Raw genomic sequence first — 18,532 nt, 5'->3', positions numbered from 1 at the left:
AGTGCAGAGCCCCACATGGGGTCGTGTGGGGCTCAATCTCACGACCTTGAGATCATGACCTGAGCTGAAATCAAGAGTCAGACCCTTAGCCAACTGAGCCACCCAGGCACCCCAGTGTGCTGGCTGAATTTAAAAGTAACTTGTCTTGGGGTGCCTGGCTGGCTCAGTTGGTGGAGCATGCGACTCTTGATCTTGGGGTTGTGAGTTCGAGCCCCATGTTGGGTGTAGAGATTACTTAAATAAAACTTTATTTAAATAAAAAAATAATAAAATAAAACTTAAAAAAAAATAAAAGTAACTTGTCTTTGTGCCTATTGTGTGCCTGGTCTCTTAAAGTGGATTTGAATTAGAGGGCTAGAGGGGTGGTGGCGTCTGCACTGTATTTTGGCAAGTCTTCTTTTAAGTAAACTTTAAGGGGAACCAGTCTTTTTTTTTTTTTTTTTAAGATTTTATTTATTTATTTGACAGAGAGAGATACAGTGAGACACAAGCAGGGGGAGTGGGAGAGGGAGAAGCAGGCTTCCCCCTGAGCAGGGAGCCCAATGCGGGGCTCGATCCCAGGACCCTGGGATCATGACCTGAGCCGAAGGCAGATGCTTAACGACTGAGCCACCCAGGAGCCCAAGGGGAACCAGTCTTTAATACAAAATTTATAAATACCTTTCACAGCAAATTAACGTATTATCTTTTGCGTTTTCAGTACTTGAACCCAGTATAGAATTTTTTTTTTTTTTTTTAATTTATTTATTTTGACAGAGAGAGACACAGCAAGAGAGGGAACACAGGCAGGGGGAGTGGGAGAGGGAGAAGCAGGCTCCCCGCCAAGCAGGGAGCCCAATGCGGGGCTCAATCCCAGAACCCTGGGATCATGACCTGAGCCGAAGGCAGATGCTTAACAACTGAGCCACCCAGGTGCCCCCAATTTTTTTTTTTAAGATTTTATTTATCTGTCAGAGCACAAGCAGGGGGAGCGGCAGGCGGAGGAAGAAGCAGGATCCCTGCTGAAGAAGGAGCCCAATGCGGGATTTGATCCTAGGACCCTGGGATCATGACCTGAGCCAAAGGCAGATGCTTAACCGACTGAGCCACCCAGGCATCCTGAGTATAGAATATTTTGATTTGTCTCTTACATCAGGACTGGTTTGTAACATTTTTAGTTACCAAGTTCACATATGCATGACTCAGATTTCTTGTCTTGAAGCCCAGACTTCTACTGTTGCTGATGGTTTTGGGGTCAAGTGAAAGGTGAGTCTAAGAGGATACTTGTATCAGGTGTGCATAAGAGTATTTTGTATGTCCTGTTCTGTATGAGATGAACAGGATTACATTGAGAGAAATCTCTGAAATCACTGAAGCTCCTGTGCTGTTCCTAGTGGTTGCTTTGAGTGAGACGGAGGCTTGACACTGTTTTAAAAAGTTGTTGGAAACCATCATGTATTAGAGAGGGCTTGAGACTCTTTACAAGCAGGGGGAGTGGAAGAGGGAGAAGCACGCTTCCCGCAGAGCAGGGGGCCCGATATGGGGCTCGATCCCAGGACCGTGGGATCATGACCTGAGCCAAAGGCAGATGCTTAACGACTGAGCCACCCAGGCGCTCCGAAGTATTTCTTGAACATGGAGCAAACTCTTGTGAAAGTAAATGAGACCCTGTGTGAGCGGGGGAGGGGGCAGAGGCAGAGAGGGAGAATCCTAAGCAGACTCCCTGCTCAGTGTGGAGCCCAGTGTGGGGCTTGATCTCATGACCTTGAGATCATGAGCCGAGTCGAAACCAAGAGTTGGAAGCTGAACTGACTGAGCCACCCAGGTGCCCCGACCCTGCATTATTTTAAGATATACTCCTTTGTGGTCTTGTGTATCATACGCCTTTGTTTCTGGGAAGACTTACATGTTGTAACAAAGTAGGATGCCAGAATAATCTTTTTAGTGTGTGCAGTTCACCCAGTTAAAAATAGTTTTAGTAAAAAAATATGGATAGATTGTACTTAGTAATTGACCAGAACAGTAGCACTTTTTATTTTACTTATTTTTCTTATTAGGTTATACATTCATATAGTTCAAAATTTAAAAGTTTCAAAAAGTATTACAGGGGCCCCTGGGTGGCTCAGTCTGTTAAGTGTCCAACTCTTGATTTCAGCTCAGATTGTGATCTCTAGGTCGTGAGATTGAGCCCAGTATTGGGCTCGTGCTCAGCGTGGAGTCTGCTTGTCCTCCCTCTGCTCCTCACCGTCCCTACTTAATTAATTAATTTAATTAAATCTAAGGGGGAACAAAAGTATTACAATAAAAAGTCTTTCTCCCACCAGGCAAGTTTCTCTTTTTGGAGGCAACTACTATTAATTAGTTTTCTAGTTCTTCTATTCTGAGAATAGTCTATATGTAGGTGAATAAAAACATATGTATCTTTTTCTTTTTTCCTTATACACAAGTGGTAGCATACTAGACACATTTTCCAATTACTTTTTTCACTTATTTTGGAGATGAGAATATCCTTATTTGAAGCTATAAAGACATGACATCTAAATGTAATACTTTATCTTAGACTGGGTCTTGTACTTTATTTTTTTTTTCTTTTAAAGATTTTATCCATTTATTTATTTCATAGAAAGAGACACTGAACATGCGTGAGTGGGGGGAGAAGCAGAGGGAGGGAGAGAGAGAATCCCAAGCAGACTGTGCACTGAGCACGGAGCCCAGTGCAGGTCTTGATTCCAGGACCCTGAGATCATGACCTGAGCCGAAATCAGGAGTCGGACACTTGACCGACTGAGCCGCCCAGGCACTCTGGGATCTTGTACTGCTTTAAAACACATTACTAGGTCAACTGACAGAATTGGCATATGGGTGGTAGAGTAGAGAAAGTGTCAGTTTGCGAAGTTAATAACAGTACTGTGGTTAAGTAAGAGACTATCCCTATTTTCACAAGATGTACTCTGAAGCGTTTAGGGGTAAAGGGCCATGATGTGTATAATCTGCCTGTAAGCAGATCAGGAAAAAAAAAACCCAAATAATAGTTCTAGAGAGTATGCAGATGATAAAACAAATGGTGGGATAAAATGTTAACAGCATTTTAAAAAAGTATTGGGGCGCCTGGGTGGCTCAGTTGTTGGGCGTCTGCCTTCGGCTCGGGTCGTGGTCCCAGGGTCCTAGGATCAAGCCCCGCATCGGGTTCCCTGCTCTGTGGGAAGCCTGCTTCTCCCTCTCCCACTCCCCCTGCTTGTGTTCCCTCTCTCGCTGTGTCTCTCTCTATCAAATAAATAAATAAAATCTTTAAAAGAAAAAATAAAATAAAAAGGTATAAATGTATTCCTGGTATAATTTTAATTTTTTAATTTTTGAAATTATTTTCTAATGAAAAGCATTTTCAGTTGTTACCTCTTTTTTCACAACTGCTTAGTATTCATTTTTGTGGATATACCTTTATGTATTTTTTTCTTTTTCTTTTTCTTTTTTTTTTTAAAGATTTTATTTATTTGAAGAGAGAGAGACAGCGAGAGCAGGAACACAAGCAGGGGGAGTGGGAGAGGGAGAAGCAGGCTTCCCGCTGAGCAGGGAGCCTGATGTGGGACTCGATCCCAGGACCCTGGGATCATGACCTGAGCCGAAGGCAGACGCTTAACAACTGAGCCACCCAGGCGCCCTGGATATACCTTTATGTATTTAAGCAGTTCCCTATTGATGGACATTTATTTCCAAACTTGTAGACAGTTCTTCAGTGAATAACTACTACATTGTTTGCACAGGTGGGAACTTGTCTGTGGGATAAAAGGGTATAATGCTTTAAATTCTGTACATATAGCAACAGCACCTTAAAATACGTTGCTGATGGCTAATCACCATTAAACCCTGGAGAAAGGGAATTCTGGTTTCTACCTTTATGAACAAATTTATTACTTTTTCTCTACAGCGTGCACATGAAGATTGAGGAAAAGATCACACTGACTTGTGGACGGGATGGAGGATTGCAGAATATGGAATTGCATGGCATGATCATGCTTAGGATCTCAGATGATAAATTTGGCCGAATTCGTCTTCATGTGGAAAATGAAGATAAGAAAGGGGTGCAGCTACAGGTGTGTAGAGGCTTTGGGTAAGGAAGTACTAAGACACTGTTTGTCTGGGGCGCCTGGGTGGCTCAGGCTGTTAAGAGCCTGCCTTCAGCTCAGGTCATGATCTCAGAGTCCTGGGATCGAGCCCCGTGTCAGGTTCCCTGCTCAGCTGGGAGTCTGCTTCCCCTTCTCCCCCTGCTCCTCCCCCCCGCTTGTGCACTCACGTGTGCCCTCTCTCTCTCTTGCTTTCTCTCAAATAAAATCTTTTAAAAAACCCGACTTCGATTTGTCTGCCTAGCACAGTCTTTCTCAACTGGAGTTTCTCATGTGAACCACAGAACATAGAAAATGAATTTATAGGGGCACCTGGGTGGCTCAGTCATTAAGTGTCTTCCTTCGGCTCAGGTCATGATTCTAGGTCCTGGGATCGAGCCCCACATCGGGCTCCCTGCTTAGCGGGAAGCCTGCTTCTCCCTCTCCCACTCCCTCTGCTTGTGTTCCTTCGCTTGCTGTGTCTCTCTCTGTCAAATAAATAAATAAAATCTTAAAAAAAAAAAAAATGAATTTATAGAACTAGTGCCATTCTAGATGCCTAGGAAAGTAGTTAATTTATTACATATAGTGGAGACCTTGAGACAGTAAATATCTTACCAGGGGGGTTGAGAGCAACTGACAGCAGCTGTATTATAATAGACTTTTAATAGTGGAATTGAATGAAAGGTCATTTTGAAATCGAATTAATGACTTCATACTCATTAACAAAGGTACAGATAGATGCTTGTTTCTGTTATGCAAAGAGTAAATAATTGAGGATATTGTTTAAAATACGGTTTTTAAAAATGGCAAAGTTTTTTATTTATTTATTTTATTTTATTTATTTTTTTTTTAAAGATTTTATTTTATTTATTTGACAGAGAGAGAGAGAGAGACACAGCTAGAGAGGGAACACAAGCAGGGGGAGTGGGAGAGGGAGAAGCAGGCTCCTGGCCAAGCAGGGAGCCCGATGCGGGGCTCGATCCCAGGACCCTAGGATCATGACCTGAGCTGAAGGCAGACGCTTAACGACTGAGCCACCCAGGTGCCCCTAAAAATGGCAAAGTTTTTTAAAAGATTTATTTAGTGAGAGAGCGAGTGTGCACAAGAGCAGGGAGAGGGGCCGAGACAGAGGGAGAGAAGCAGGCACCCCACTGAGTGCAAAGCCTGCGGTGGGTCTCAATCCCAGAACCCTGAGATCATGACCTGAGCTGATGTCAGAAGCTTAACCGACTGAGCCACCCAGGCGCCCCGGAAGGGCAATATCTAGTGGTATTTTTTTAAATTTAATAAAAATCCTTATAAAATAAATATGTATGTTCCTCCTACCTGGATATGTATGAAACTTCTTTGTATTATTACAGTTGTTTTGTCACTTTATTTAAATGGTTGATCTTGTATTTCTTGTTATAAGAACAAAGCATTTTCAGGGAAGAATGTTTTTTTGTCTGTTTTCCCCCCATAATCAGCACAAAGTTGTCTTTTGGAAGTAGTGCTTATAGTTTTGACAACAGCTTTGCTGGCTCTTTTTTTAAGATTTTATTTATTTATTTGACAGAGGGAGATATAGCGAGAGAGGGAACACAAGCAGAGGGAGTGGGAGAGGGAGAAGCAGGCTTCCCGCTGAGCAGGGAGCCCGATGTGGGGCTCTATCCCAGGACCCTGGGATCATGACCTGAGCCGAAGGCAGACGCTTAACGACTGAGCCACCCAGCCGCCCCAGCTTTGCTGGCTCTTAAAGTATATGTAGGCTATATAAATTTTTTTTTTTTTTAAGATTTTATTTATTTATTTGACAGAGACACAGCGAGAGAGGGAATACAAGCAGTGGGAGTGGGAGAGGGAGAAGCAGGCCTCCCGCTGAGCAGGGAGCCCAGTGCGGGGCTCGATCCCAGGACCTGGAATCATGACCTGAGCCGAAGGCAGCTGCTTAACGACTGGGCCACCCAGGCGCCCCTATGTAGGCTATATAAATTTTAAAAAAAGTATATGTAGGCTACTGTCCAGGAGTTCTTTCTTTTCCCTTTTCTCTCTCTCTCTCTCTTTTTTAAGATTTTATTTATTTGTGTGGGAGAGCGAAAACGAGTGGGGTGAGGGGCAGAGGGAGAAGCAGACTCCCCACTGAGCAGGGACCCCATCGCTGGGCTTGATCCCAGGACTCCAGGATTATGACCTGAGCTGAAGGCAGAGGCTTAACCGACTGAGCCACCCAGGCGCCCCTCCCTTTTCTCTCTTAATATGACTTCTTTTTAAAAGATTAGTCTATCTTAGCTGGCCTGAGTTTGAATAACTTTAGTGCTCTGGGCAAAATTGCAACTAAACTTTCCACAGAGCTTTTCTCTCTTCTGCCTTCTGACTGTAAGGCCAGGACTGCTATATGACCCAGGCATCTGATCAGTAGTCTCCTACTTGGCTTGCTTGGCCCTCCCATGATGTTGCTTCCTGTCAAGTATTTTTAGAAAGGACTTGGTTAAAGGTCTTCAGCTTTTTCAATTACAAAATTATTAACTTGTTCGATTACAAACAAAATGCCTTAGAGTTGAAGTTACTTTTTAAAGATTTTATTTATTTATTTATTAAAGATTTTATTTATTTGAGATACAGAGTGAGAGAGAGAGCACGAGTCAGGGGACAGAGGGAGAGGGAGAAGCAGGCTCCCCACTGAGCAGGGAGCCTGATGTGGGGCTTGATCCCAGGACCCTGGGATCATGACCTGAGCCAAAGGCAGACGTTTAACCAACTGAGCCACCCAGATGCCCCTAAAAGATTTATTTATTTATTTTGGAGAGAGAGAGCGCGCACATGCTCAAGTGCAGGGCGTGGGGGGTGGTGGTGAGGGACAGAGGGAGGGAGGAAATCTCAAGCAGACTCCCTGTTGAACACAGAGCCAGATGCGGGGCCTGATCCCATGACCCCAAGATCATGACCAGAGCCGAAATCAAGAGTCAGCCACTCAACAAACTGAGCCACTCTGGTGTCCCCAGTTCCTATTTTTAAAATGTCTTAAAGTCTTTAAAGAAGGGACATCTTTTTTTTTTTTTTAAAGATTTTATTTGTTTATTTGACAGAGAGATAGCACAAGTAGGCAGAGAGGCAGGCAGAGGGAGAGGGAGAAGCAGGCTCTCTGCTGAGCAGGGAACCTGATGTGGGGCTCGATCCCAGGACCCTGGGATCATGACCTGAGCCGAAGGCAGACGCTTAACCACCTGAGCCACCCAGGCGCCCCGGGACATCTTTCTTCAGATCAAAAGGAATTGGCATTCTTTTAGGTACTCTATTTTATTTTTTTATTTTTTTAAGGATTTTATTTTTAAGTAATTTCTATACCCCACATGGACCTTGAACTCAGAACCCTGAGATCAACAGTTGCGTGCTCTACTGCCGACAGAGCGAGCCAGGCACCCTGTGGTACTCTATTTTAGATGTTTAGATTATGGACCATGTAAGACCAGAGGGATTTTATTTCCTATCTTACGCCTGAACCTGAGAAGTTTTCTTTTACTTGCCATTTCAGACCCATCCAAATGTGGATAAAAAACTTTTCACTGCAGAATCTCTAATTGGCTTGAAGAATCCAGAGAAGTCATTTCCAGTCAACAGTGACGTAGGGGTGCTAAAGTGGAGGCTACAAACCACAGAAGAATCTTTTATTCCACTGACAAGTAAGTGCTTCTGGCCAGTCCCACTAAGCTAGTCTGCACTGAGAACTAGAAATAGCCCTGGCTTGTACGTGCTTATCTTCATTGCCGTAGCAAAATTCTTTTTGACAAAATGACTTTCTTTCAAAATGGGCTTAGTACTGCATTTTGTGTATTTTAATCATGAGCTTTTGTTTTTTAGTAGCTTTAATTTTGAAACTGTTATTTATAATAGTTTATATTAGGGTGTCTAAGGCCTGCAGCTAGCTATCCGTTTTGATTTGCCATCTTAACTTTTCTCCACTCTTTTTCTAATATTTGAGTATTCCTGCTTTGCTTTTTTTCCTCAGTTAATTGCTGGCCCTCAGAGAGTGGAAATGGCTGTGATGTCAACATAGAATATGAGCTACAAGAAGATAATTTAGAACTGAATGATGTGATTATCACCATCCCGCTTCCGTAAGTGGTGTCCCCACATAATCATTTTTTTCGGTACTGGGCTTATAGAAATAGTCTTTTGGAACTTGTTTTGGAGGCAGCACTTAGTTGGCCATCCATTCTAAGATATCTGCTTCTTAAAAAGGCCAGTTGTAAAAGAAACCAGTTACAAAAGTCCACAATACTATATGCTCATATGACATTGGGAAAACATAATACTCTTGGAACAGAAATCAGGAGGTAGAGAGGAAGACAGTTGACTGCAACAGGGCACAAGAGAACTTTCGAGGACAGTGGAAATGTTCTATGACTTGACTGTGGTGGTGTTTACAAGATTACATACATTTGTCAAAGTGTGTTGAGCTGTTCACGCTAAAAGGAGTGGATTTTACTGTTTTTAAAACCAACTCAAAGCCAGTTGTAGTTCTAGAGCTGTTTCCAGATGTTGGGCCTGTGTTTGTTCTTGTAGTAATGAAGACTTCCAGAAGGAGGAGCCACTTTTCAGTCCAAAGTCTTGGTTTTGTTTTGCAACTCAGAAATTGAATCTGTCAGACTGAATTTTTTCTCTTTCACTTGGCTCTCGAAACTTTCAGCTAAAGATGAGAGTATGTTTTCAAGGGAACTATTGATTCTTGCCGGAGAACATATTTACATTAGTTTTCGTAAATTTTCTAAAAGTTTTATTGAGTATAACTGACATACAATAAACTACACATATTTAAGTTGTACAGTTTGATAAGTTTTGACACGTATATACCTGTGAAACTGTCACCACAATTAACATAATGAAAATGTCCAACACCCCCAGAAGGTTAGTTCCAGTAAGTTTTTATTTTTATTAATTTTTTTTAGTTCCAATAAGTTTTTTTTTTTTTTTTTTTTTAAAGATTTTATTTATTTATTTGAGAGAGAGAATGAGATAGAGAGAGAGAGAGCATGAGAAGGGGGAGGGTCAGAGGGAGAAGCAGACTCCCCGCCGAGCAGGGAGCCTGATGTGGGACTCGATCCCGGGACTCCAGGATCATGACCTGAGCCGAAGGCAGTAACCAACTGAGCCACCCAGGCGCCCTAGTTCCAATAAGTTTTTAATGTGTGCTTAAAAGCCCCTCTTTCTAGGATCATCTGGAAATACTCTTTCCCTTAAGTTTATCTCACTAGCACTTCCAGTGAGTGTGCTCTGTTATTATATCACCAATGAATCCAGCTCCTCTCCTCTACCTCTCAGTACCTGCCCCCCATGATGAAGTACAGGGTATAATTATGAACACCCAGTAAGTGTATCTTATTGTATGTATCTTAGTGTATCTTTACTGTTATATTGCTTAGTTATTATTGCAGAGAAAATGATACTAATTTAACTTGTAGTTTTGTTTCTTTTTTGATAATTCAGACGTTTACGTGGCCAGGTCTGGTTTTTCATCGTTCTTATTTTCCATTTTAAAAAATATGCTTTAGGGGCGCCTGGGTGGCTCAGTCGTTAAGTGTCTACCTTCAGCTCAGGTCATGATCCCAGAGTCCTGGGATCAAGCCCCACATCAGGCTCCCTGCTTGGTGGGAAGCCTGCTTCTCCCTCTCCCACTCCCCCTGCTTGTGTTCCTGCTCTTGCTATCTCTCTCTCTCTGTCACATAAATAAAATCTTTAAAAAAAAAAAAAAAAAAAAATATATATATATATATATATGCTTTATTATCACTCTCTCCTTTATTGGGGTAACTGTCTTAATTCCTCACAGCTTGGTTATTCTTTCAGAACAATAGATGGCTGCCTTGAACCATTGTAGGACTTGGGCGTTGGTGACAGGTGTGGGTTTTGTTTTGTCAAGATTTATTTTACTAGGCTATTTTTAGGATGCCACAATTTTTAGGCCTCTCCATCTACCCTATAATTGTGGTTATGGTGGTTTCCTGTGTCTTAGTTCACTTTTGCAGTAGTCTCCAGAAGAGACCCTTCCTTACACAACATTTTACCCTCTTGTCTTGAACTGATCAAATTTGAGTGATCAGAATCGGAAGAAGAGCAGAGAGAAGAAACATATATACCACTAGGACCATAGAATTGATAGGGAAGAGCTGATCATGTTGTATCACCGTTAAATTCTTCTCTTTGTCTTCCTTATTTACTCTGCCCCTAATACAAGCATTGAATGGCACTGGTGAATGAAAAGATGGTAAATTTGCAATGTGTAGGAGTGGGTGACAACTGCCTGTCAGCCATGTTTGGGGGTGCAAAGTACATCCTAAGTAGCCCTGATTCTCTGGCAGATTAAGGACAGCTAAGTGTCTCTTTCTTCCATCATGTTCACGTTCTGGGCAGGGGTGATTGTGTTTTTACTTATCATATAAAAGTCCACTTACTGGATTATAAATCAGACCCACCAGCGTCAAGTACAGGTTTTGAAAGAAAATCTTTTGAAGACATCTTCTCAAAGGCCCAAATTCATCTCCATTCTAAATAACCAGGTAGTAATGTATAAGGTTTTGCACCACTACTATCAACTCTTTCCCCCCCATTGTCACCTATAAGGGGAGCTGCAGTATGTTAAAATTCCTTCTTGACAAGGCAGCAAACCCTTGGTGCAGAATTTTTGGAAATATATCCCACTTTTGTCAGTCTTTGTCCCCTGGTAGGTCCAGATTTAATCCACAAGCTGGAGCAGCCCATGGATATCTCTGCCAGTTACCTGTGGTTGCATGTATCTATATATATAAAGGCAGTGAGTGAGACCCTTGGCCAAGGTGCTAGGACTTTGTTTGAACCTTGAAGTTATTAGGGGAGCCTCATTTTTTTCTAGGACCATAAAAAAGTGGGCAGAATCTGAGGAGCATAATCAAATTCAGGGCTGGTTTTCCTTGGCAGAGTTCTTCCAGCTCTGGACCGCTAAGGTGACACAGGTGTTTCTCATGACAGATCTGGTGTGGGCGCACCGGTGATTGGGGAGATTGATGGCGAGTATCGACACGACAGCCGACGAAATACTTTGGAGTGGTGCCTGCCAGTGATTGATGCCAAAAATAAGAGTGGCAGCCTCGAGTTCAGCATTGCTGGGCAGCCCAATGACTTCTTCCCTGTTCAAGTCTCCTTCATCTCCAAAAGAAACTACTGTAACATACAGGTATCCGCCCCCTTTTTTTTATATATTTTATTTATTTATTTGACAGAGAGACAGCGAGAGAGGGAACACAAGCAGGGGGAGTGGGAGAGGGAGAAGCAGGCTTCCCGCGGAGCAGGGAGCCCAATGCGGGGCTCAATCCCAGGACCCCTGGATCATGACGTGAGCCGAAGGCAGACGCTTAACGACTGAGCCACCCAGGCGCCTGAGGTATCCCCTTTGAATTGAGATTACATATGGGGAAAGTGGTAAGACGGATGCCAGATAAACAGCATGGTATCAAAACTCAGAAAAGCTGGGGTGCCTGACTGGCTCAGTCTGTAGAGCATGTGACTCTTGATCCTCAGGGTCATGTGTTTAAGTCCTATGTTGGGCCTAGAGCTTATTTTAAAAAGAAAAAATCAGAAAAATTGGTGTTCCCTGAGGATTCCATTATTGACTCTATTGTATGATCTTGGTCAAATTCCTCTCCTGTTTTAACTCAGTTTTCCTCTCTAGATTGGGCAAGGTAAAGAAATTGAATACATATAAAAGTATTTATGGATTGTGGGGCACCTGGGTGGCTCAGTTGTTAAGCGTCTGCCTTCGGCTCAGGTAATGATCTCAGGGTCCTGGGATCGAGCCCCGCATGGGCTTCTCTGCTCAGCGGGAAGCCTGGTTCTCTCTCCCACTCCCCCTGCTTGTGTTCCCTCTCTCACTGTGTCTCTCTCTGTCAGATAAATAAAATCTTTAAAAAAAAAAGTATTTATGGATTGTGCAAGATTTGTATTTCTTAGTTGCCTATTTTTTTTAATAAGATCATACATTTTATTTTTTTTAAGATTTTTTAATTATTTGACAGAGACAGTCACAGTGAGAGAGGGAACACAAGCAGGGGGAGTGGGAGAGGGAGAAGCAGGCTTCCTGCCGAACAGGGAGCCCGATGCGGGGCTCGATCCCAGGACCCTGGGATCATGACCTGAGCCGAAGGCAGACGCTTAACGACTGAGCCACCCAGGCGCCCCTCATAATTTTAAAAGCCATTTACCAAAACAGCCAACCTGTGGTTTTATAATGCCTTTTATTTTTTAATTTTTGAAATTTTTAAGTTTTTGTTTGTATTTTGTTTTGTAATGCCTTTTATATGTCACTTGGTTTGAACCCAAGGACGGAAAGAAAGTTTTGTTTTTATTTTTATTTTTATTTTTTTTTATTTTTATATTTTAAAGATTATTTATTTGAGAGAGGGAGAGAAAGAACATGAGTGGGGGTGAGGGGCAGAGAGAGAGGGAGAAGCAGACTCCCTACTGAGCAGGGAGCCTGATCTGTGCCTTGATCCCAGGACCCTGAGATCGAGCCCCGAATCAGGCTCCATGATCAGCACAAAGTCTGCTTATCCCTTTTCCTCTGCTCTTCCCCCCACTCATGTGCACTCACGCTCGCTCTTGCTCTCTCTCCCTCTCTCAAATAAATAAATAAATAAATAAAATCTTTTTTAAAACCCCACAATATTTGGATTGTTTATGTTACAGCTTCCCTTCATTAATACAGATAATCATGAGCCAGTTCTTTTGCAGACCTGGTCCTTTAGATAAGCAAAGTAATGAGTATTTGTGAACTGTTTCTTTAGATCATTATTTTTAACTCATTGTTCCTCTTGTTTTTGAAGTTGCATTACAAGGACCCAATTTATGTTACAAATTTCCCCCTCTGACTTGTTGATTTGCTTGTTATTGTGGCACTGTCTTACCTTCCCACATGGTCTCTGTCTCTCCTGTAAGTGCTTGGGAGGTTACAGTTTTCCTTCCTCTGTTGGGTAATTCCAAAAAGCACTTCTCTCTCCACTCTCAGTTATTGGCATAAGCCCATCAATATTGGGAGTACAGGCTTGAAACCAAGACATGGGATAGTAGTGGGTACATTTTCCTGTTTGGGACAATTGGAAGAGTAGGAGGACTCTCTGAAAACCTCATTAGAAAATACAATCAGTGGTTCAAGCATTGTGTGAATGCCATTACAGACATTAATGTTGCAGGTAGTTCATTAAACTAGACATTTATAATTAAAAAGGAAAAACAAGATCTCAAAGAAGGACCCAGCCATATCTAGAAAATAAGTGTGATAGAGCAGCTTAGTGAGACTTGGAGAGCAAATCAGGCAAATGAAGTTGAAGAGTCAGAATATTGCATTTTGGGTCAAAATATTAATTGATCAGCCTGATAAAATGTGAACTTCATAGGTTTTATGGGGCAGACCTGGGTAGTGGCCACTCATTCTAGATCTTTTACTTGATACCACTGTACGTCTCATGCCAACAGTTGTCTTTTCTGTCTAGAAAGCAAGTTAATCATGTTGGTGGAGAAGAGTGATGCTGCAAGGCACAATCGTGAATTGAACTTTTTTAGTGTTTTTGAGTTATTTTTAATACTGCTTTAAGGGAATTTGATCTGTCCTGAGAATTTAGCCAGCACCTTGGAGACTCGCTCTCCTCCTGCTTTACCTCACTCTTTGTTTGTTTCCCTAGGTTACCAAAGTGACCCAGGTAGATGGAAACAGCCCTGTAAGGTTTTCCACAGAGACCACTTTCCTGGTGGATAAGTATGAAATCCTGTAGTACCAAGAAGAGGGAACCGGAAAGGAAGTATTTCAAATTAATAAAGAAGAAGCCAACAGTGGCTGAAGAGTTTTTTCCAAATCCACAAGCCATTGGAGACCCTTTTTTTCTGGTACAATGCACGATTCTCTGCGCGCAAGGACCCTCAACTCACCCTCAGTGTTCAAGTGTCACAGAGACATTCTTTGGCAAAGAAAGACACAAACATAAAGGGAAAGGCTGCTGATTTCTTTGGCAGATTTTACTGGCCAGCAGGAAAGCACGTTCTCCAGAGAATGCTCCCCAGTTAAACAGCTTCTCTGCCTTTGCCTCATTGTTGCTCCTTTGTTTTAATCCCTAAATACGGTTACATTTCATACTTCATTTTTAAAAAGTTTTCTCTGCAAATTTTAATCTTTCATACTCCCTTCCTTTACCTTCAGTTTTTCTCTCTATACCTTCAGTCAAGCACTGGGATCATGCACATGTAGGGGCGCTCCTGGGGACTGGCTGATCTAACCCAGCCTTGATCTATGGACTCTACAGGTGAACTGCTTACGGGGGATGAGGTCTAGAAGGTAACAGATAAGGAGGTACTTTGTCTTTTTCCTATGTCCACTTGTCCCTCCATTCCCTGGCACGTTGTCTTCCTTCAGTCGTGTTCCTCCAGTTTAGAACAGTACTGTGAATCCCACTCGTGCCAGTAGTAAAGGCCACTGAGAAGCAGCTTTCTGATGGCACAGCCCCCACTTGCAAGACGCCTGAGAGGCGAATGGTTCTGTCCAGCGAGGGCTTTCACATCCACAGGTAATGCTGTCTGCTGCTGGTGCTCCCCCAAGCTTCTGGTTCTCTACACTTTGGCTACTTCAGCTAAAACATGAAAGCCCACTCACATGTCTTGAATTCGCCACCTCCTCCTTCCTGGCCCTTCTCTGTGTTCTCAGTCCTTTCCTGTCTTTCCTGTCTCCGAAGTCCTTCCTTTTCGTCCCTTGAGCCCTTCTTGTTGAGTCCTCATGCCCCCTCTCATCCATTACTTGTGCAATGGAGAAGGCTACATCAGCTGGCCCAGCGTTGGCTCTCTTAACTCAGTGTTGCACTTGGTAGGGTTGCTGGGGCTGCTGCTAGGCCACAGCCCCCGGCGGGGCGGAGAGGCAGATGACAAGGTGACCTGCTGCACTTCCAGCTGGGCTGGAGAGGACCAGTCCCACTCGGGACGACCTCAGGCCTCCCCTGCAAAGAGTGTACTGTTCTCGAAGCAGAGCAGTCACACACAGGTGGCCGCGGACGGAATTGTTTGCCAAAGAAGTTTCTGGCCTTTCCCTTTCCCTTAACGGCATCAGGGAAGAATCCTTATCTCTGGCTTGGTTTCCACATGAGGTTTTTTTGAGGAAGGGGACTGGGACAAGAAATCTGTCATGTAGTGAAGTAGGCAAGAAATCTTATTAATCCAGTTTTGTTTGAAAGTTGCTTGTCCATATGATTTTTTTAAAGTTGTTTAGTTTCACAACTTTTTTTTTCTGAAATTACTTTTGGGGTAATATTTAAAATGAGCGACATTTTGTAACCCTGTAAAATACATAGGGAATATAACATTCCAGTGTACACAAAGAAGGAAAATTCTTTAATCAAATAAAGAGTATTATAAAATGAATGTTTATTAGACTCTTGGCTCTCTCATACTTTGGTGTCTCCTTGCTGATTCGAGATGATGTAACGGGATCTAAGTTTAAAAATTAATGATATGTTTTTTTTAAGAGCAAAGAATCTCTATCCGAGAGTATTCGTTGCCTTCCCCCACATTACAGGGATCGTGCCTCCGTGGGTATTCTCCATCTGAGCGCACACATACGTACATGTACACATGTACTCCGGCCCGTGGGCTTTTTTAATTTGATGCTACTTACGGACTTTTGGTCTTAATTTTTTGTCAGGGGCAGTTGTAGAGTCAGAACCATGAGGCTTCATCTGTAAAGAATAACAATGATTGGTGATGTCTCAGAGCATTCTCTTCTCCATTAGAGCAGCAGTGGTAAGAAGTAAGTGATCCCGGGGTGAGGGATGGATGGATGCTTGGGGAGTTTGGATAATTCCCTCAGGAAAGTCTTCATCCTTACTTTCTTTTTATGTAACTTAAAAAACTATTGACTGTCAACAAATTCTTTGGACGACAAATTACTCTCTGTAATGAATAACGAGCGTCTGGGAATGATAAAAGTTTTTTATCTTCAGGGTGAAAGCCAAGAGTTTGAATTTTTTTCTTCCTAAGAGAAATACGAAGTCTCTGGTCTGTTGCTGAAGCGTGGCGTGGCTCTGAGACCGTAACCCTAACCCGGGGGAGCTTAGGGGAGCGCGCCGGAGCCGTGCCACGCCCCTGGCTGGCGCTGGTCCCTCCACCGCACCAAGTGGGCCTTTTGTTGGCCTCTCGTGAGGGAGCCGAACGAGATAATTTGATCTGACTGAGCATTCTGGTTAATGTAGGAGGTTTGTGGTTCCTGCTTTGAATTAATTAATTCCACACAGAGGAGGTAGGGAACACACCTCGAGGTCAGGAATTCCTTTCCAAAAAAGATCTGTAATTCATCTACTCACAGTAGTTTCAGACCCCCTGGATCTATCAGCCCATGCATCTCTCATTCCGGAAGCTTTGCCTTCCGATTAATGTGAAGTTGTTCACACTGAGTAGCGTCTGAGAGATTTCCAGGCTTGATACAGAGGAGCTTTTTTAAAAAAGTTCACATCTGGTCGGGCTCATTGGAGGAAGATAGAAAAATAGAAAAAGCCGCCATCCTCAAGAAGAGGAAAGTCTAACTAGAAGCAATGGCTACCTACTTACAAAGTCTTTTCTCCTCAGGTAGACAAGCGTTAACTGCGGCTGGTGCTAGTGCGAGTCTCAGTGAGGGTGAGGAATAGGTCGGGGTCTGTCTCGTAGGCTTCAGAGCAATCTCTCAAAGGAAAGCAAAAACTCCGAATTAACTCCCCGTTACTGTGCGCATCTCATTGCAACCATTCTCTGCCTCCATCTCCTCTTCTTGCCCCCTCTGGTAAATCTATCTGCAGCTACAGAGCTTTGAAAGTCCTGGAGGGTCCACGAGGAACCGGGTGCTGTACATTGCTCTTACCCAAGGTTAGAAAGCCTCTCCACAAGCATCAGTCTCCCATCTTACCCTCGGGGGTTAGACGTTTACGTGGAGCCAGACCTTTAGCAAGACTATACCTTTCCAAACTAAGCTGTTGCCCACTCTCAAACACAAGCGGTCAAGCAACAAAGCAGTTTTCAGAAGCTTGGGTCACTTCCCACTCCTCCATCCCCCACAGACAGAAAGGTTTTTTGCCTTGCTGTTCATAGGGCAGGGGCTAAATTGTTACTTAGGGCTTAGCCCATTTCTCGAAAGCTCCCATAAGCGTACTCTCTGTGATCAGGTTGATAACCAAATGGGCTGGTTGAAAAAGAGGCATTACAATTTCAAGGCAATGAGGGAAGTGGAGATAGGTTTTGTTTCCCATTCTCTTGCCGAAATCAGTGGTGGTTCTTTTCAGCTCATAGGAAGGTCCTGAGCCTACACGGATGTAGATGAGACCACTCAGCTTTGGCGTCTCTTAGCTTTGGGTCTGAGCATGGACTGTGCAATTTCTAGGACAAGCTGAGGAGAGACCGCCCGCTGAAGAAAGGTTTGAACTTTTCCCCAAGTTGGATGCAGGGAGGAGTTACTTGGCATCATTGCTGTCACCACACCCACGCTAATGATGCCTGAGTTCAGGATCTGCAGAGGCCAGAAAGGAGAGCTTTAGAAGATGTGACTGAACAGGGTTCGCTTGCTGTAGTGAGCAATAATCGCCTCCTTCTGGGGCTGGAGGGAGCACAGAGGTGGGAAGAGTGCCTAGGCAAAGGCAGGAGGGATGTGGAAATAGACTCCTGACATTCATAGCCAAGTGCAGAGGGCCTTCAAAAATCCACTCTTCCTTCCACACCCAGCCTTTGCCCTCTCCCCCCTGCTTCCAGTTCGGAAAGTCTGAAGCATGCTTGGAAAGCTGTTTTCTGCTTTCTTCTCTCTTCCTCCCCCTTTCCTGAGCTCCCAGCTGCTCGACCTCTTGCGTAATTGTGAGAGAGCACTGAGTTTTTTGATGGGCTCCAGATGTGCAGCGGGTGGGGGTGGAGGGTGGGGGCGGTAGGTCTGTAGTCCCCGGAGTGCTCTAACTGTGGGAACATAGGGCCTCAACCCAGCAGGAGTGAGGACACATTGCACAGAGCCCTTATCATGGGGTCAGCTGGTCCTTGGGTGGGAGGGCAGAGAGAAGATGGGTGCTGTTTCGGCCCCCTGCCTCTGCATCAGCTGCCCTGCGGCGGGCTCGATCATTCCCTGAAATTCCTCCTGACCGAGATGGTAAAGAAGCTCTGGGAGTTGTGAAACAGTTACGTGAAAAGACTCTGAGGTACCCCAATCAGAGCCCCTTCCCTCAAATGCTGGGTCTTGGCACGTAGGATGCAATAGTTGGGGTTTTGTTTCTTTTTCTTTTACCAGAATAGTCTGGAAATTACTGTTGTGATCCGCCTCATGAAAGGTGGCCAGAGTCAAAATACCTTCAGGAGCCTCAAACAGTGTGAAGAGAGGAAGAGTAAGAGGCTTCCTCCCATCCCCCAAATCCTGGGGCTTCCTGGTACCCACGATGCCTGCTGGAGCCTTGCTTGTTTGACCT

General features: G+C 43.8%; 1 protein-coding gene across 1 annotated transcript in view; it reads left to right on the top strand.

Annotated features, from left to right (window-relative positions):
* ARCN1 (archain 1 coat protein complex I subunit delta) overlaps positions 1-15,488 on the top strand; it is a 29,293-nt gene extending 13,805 nt beyond the window's left edge. The window contains exons 6-10 of the mRNA XM_036122753.2: positions 3,905-4,070; positions 7,594-7,741; positions 8,068-8,176; positions 11,064-11,268; positions 13,769-15,488. Of these exons, the coding sequence (XP_035978646.1) occupies positions 3,905-4,070; positions 7,594-7,741; positions 8,068-8,176; positions 11,064-11,268; positions 13,769-13,858 (718 nt within the window). The 3' untranslated portion in view covers positions 13,859-15,488. The remainder of the gene's footprint in view (positions 1-3,904; positions 4,071-7,593; positions 7,742-8,067; positions 8,177-11,063; positions 11,269-13,768) is intronic.
* The last annotated feature ends 3,044 nt before the right edge of the window (positions 15,489-18,532 follow it).

Source organism: Halichoerus grypus, chromosome 11, assembly GCF_964656455.1.
Source record: "Halichoerus grypus chromosome 11, mHalGry1.hap1.1, whole genome shotgun sequence".
NCBI classification, from domain to species: domain Eukaryota; kingdom Metazoa; phylum Chordata; class Mammalia; order Carnivora; family Phocidae; genus Halichoerus; species Halichoerus grypus.
This window is presented reverse-complemented; position numbering and strand designations above follow the sequence as displayed.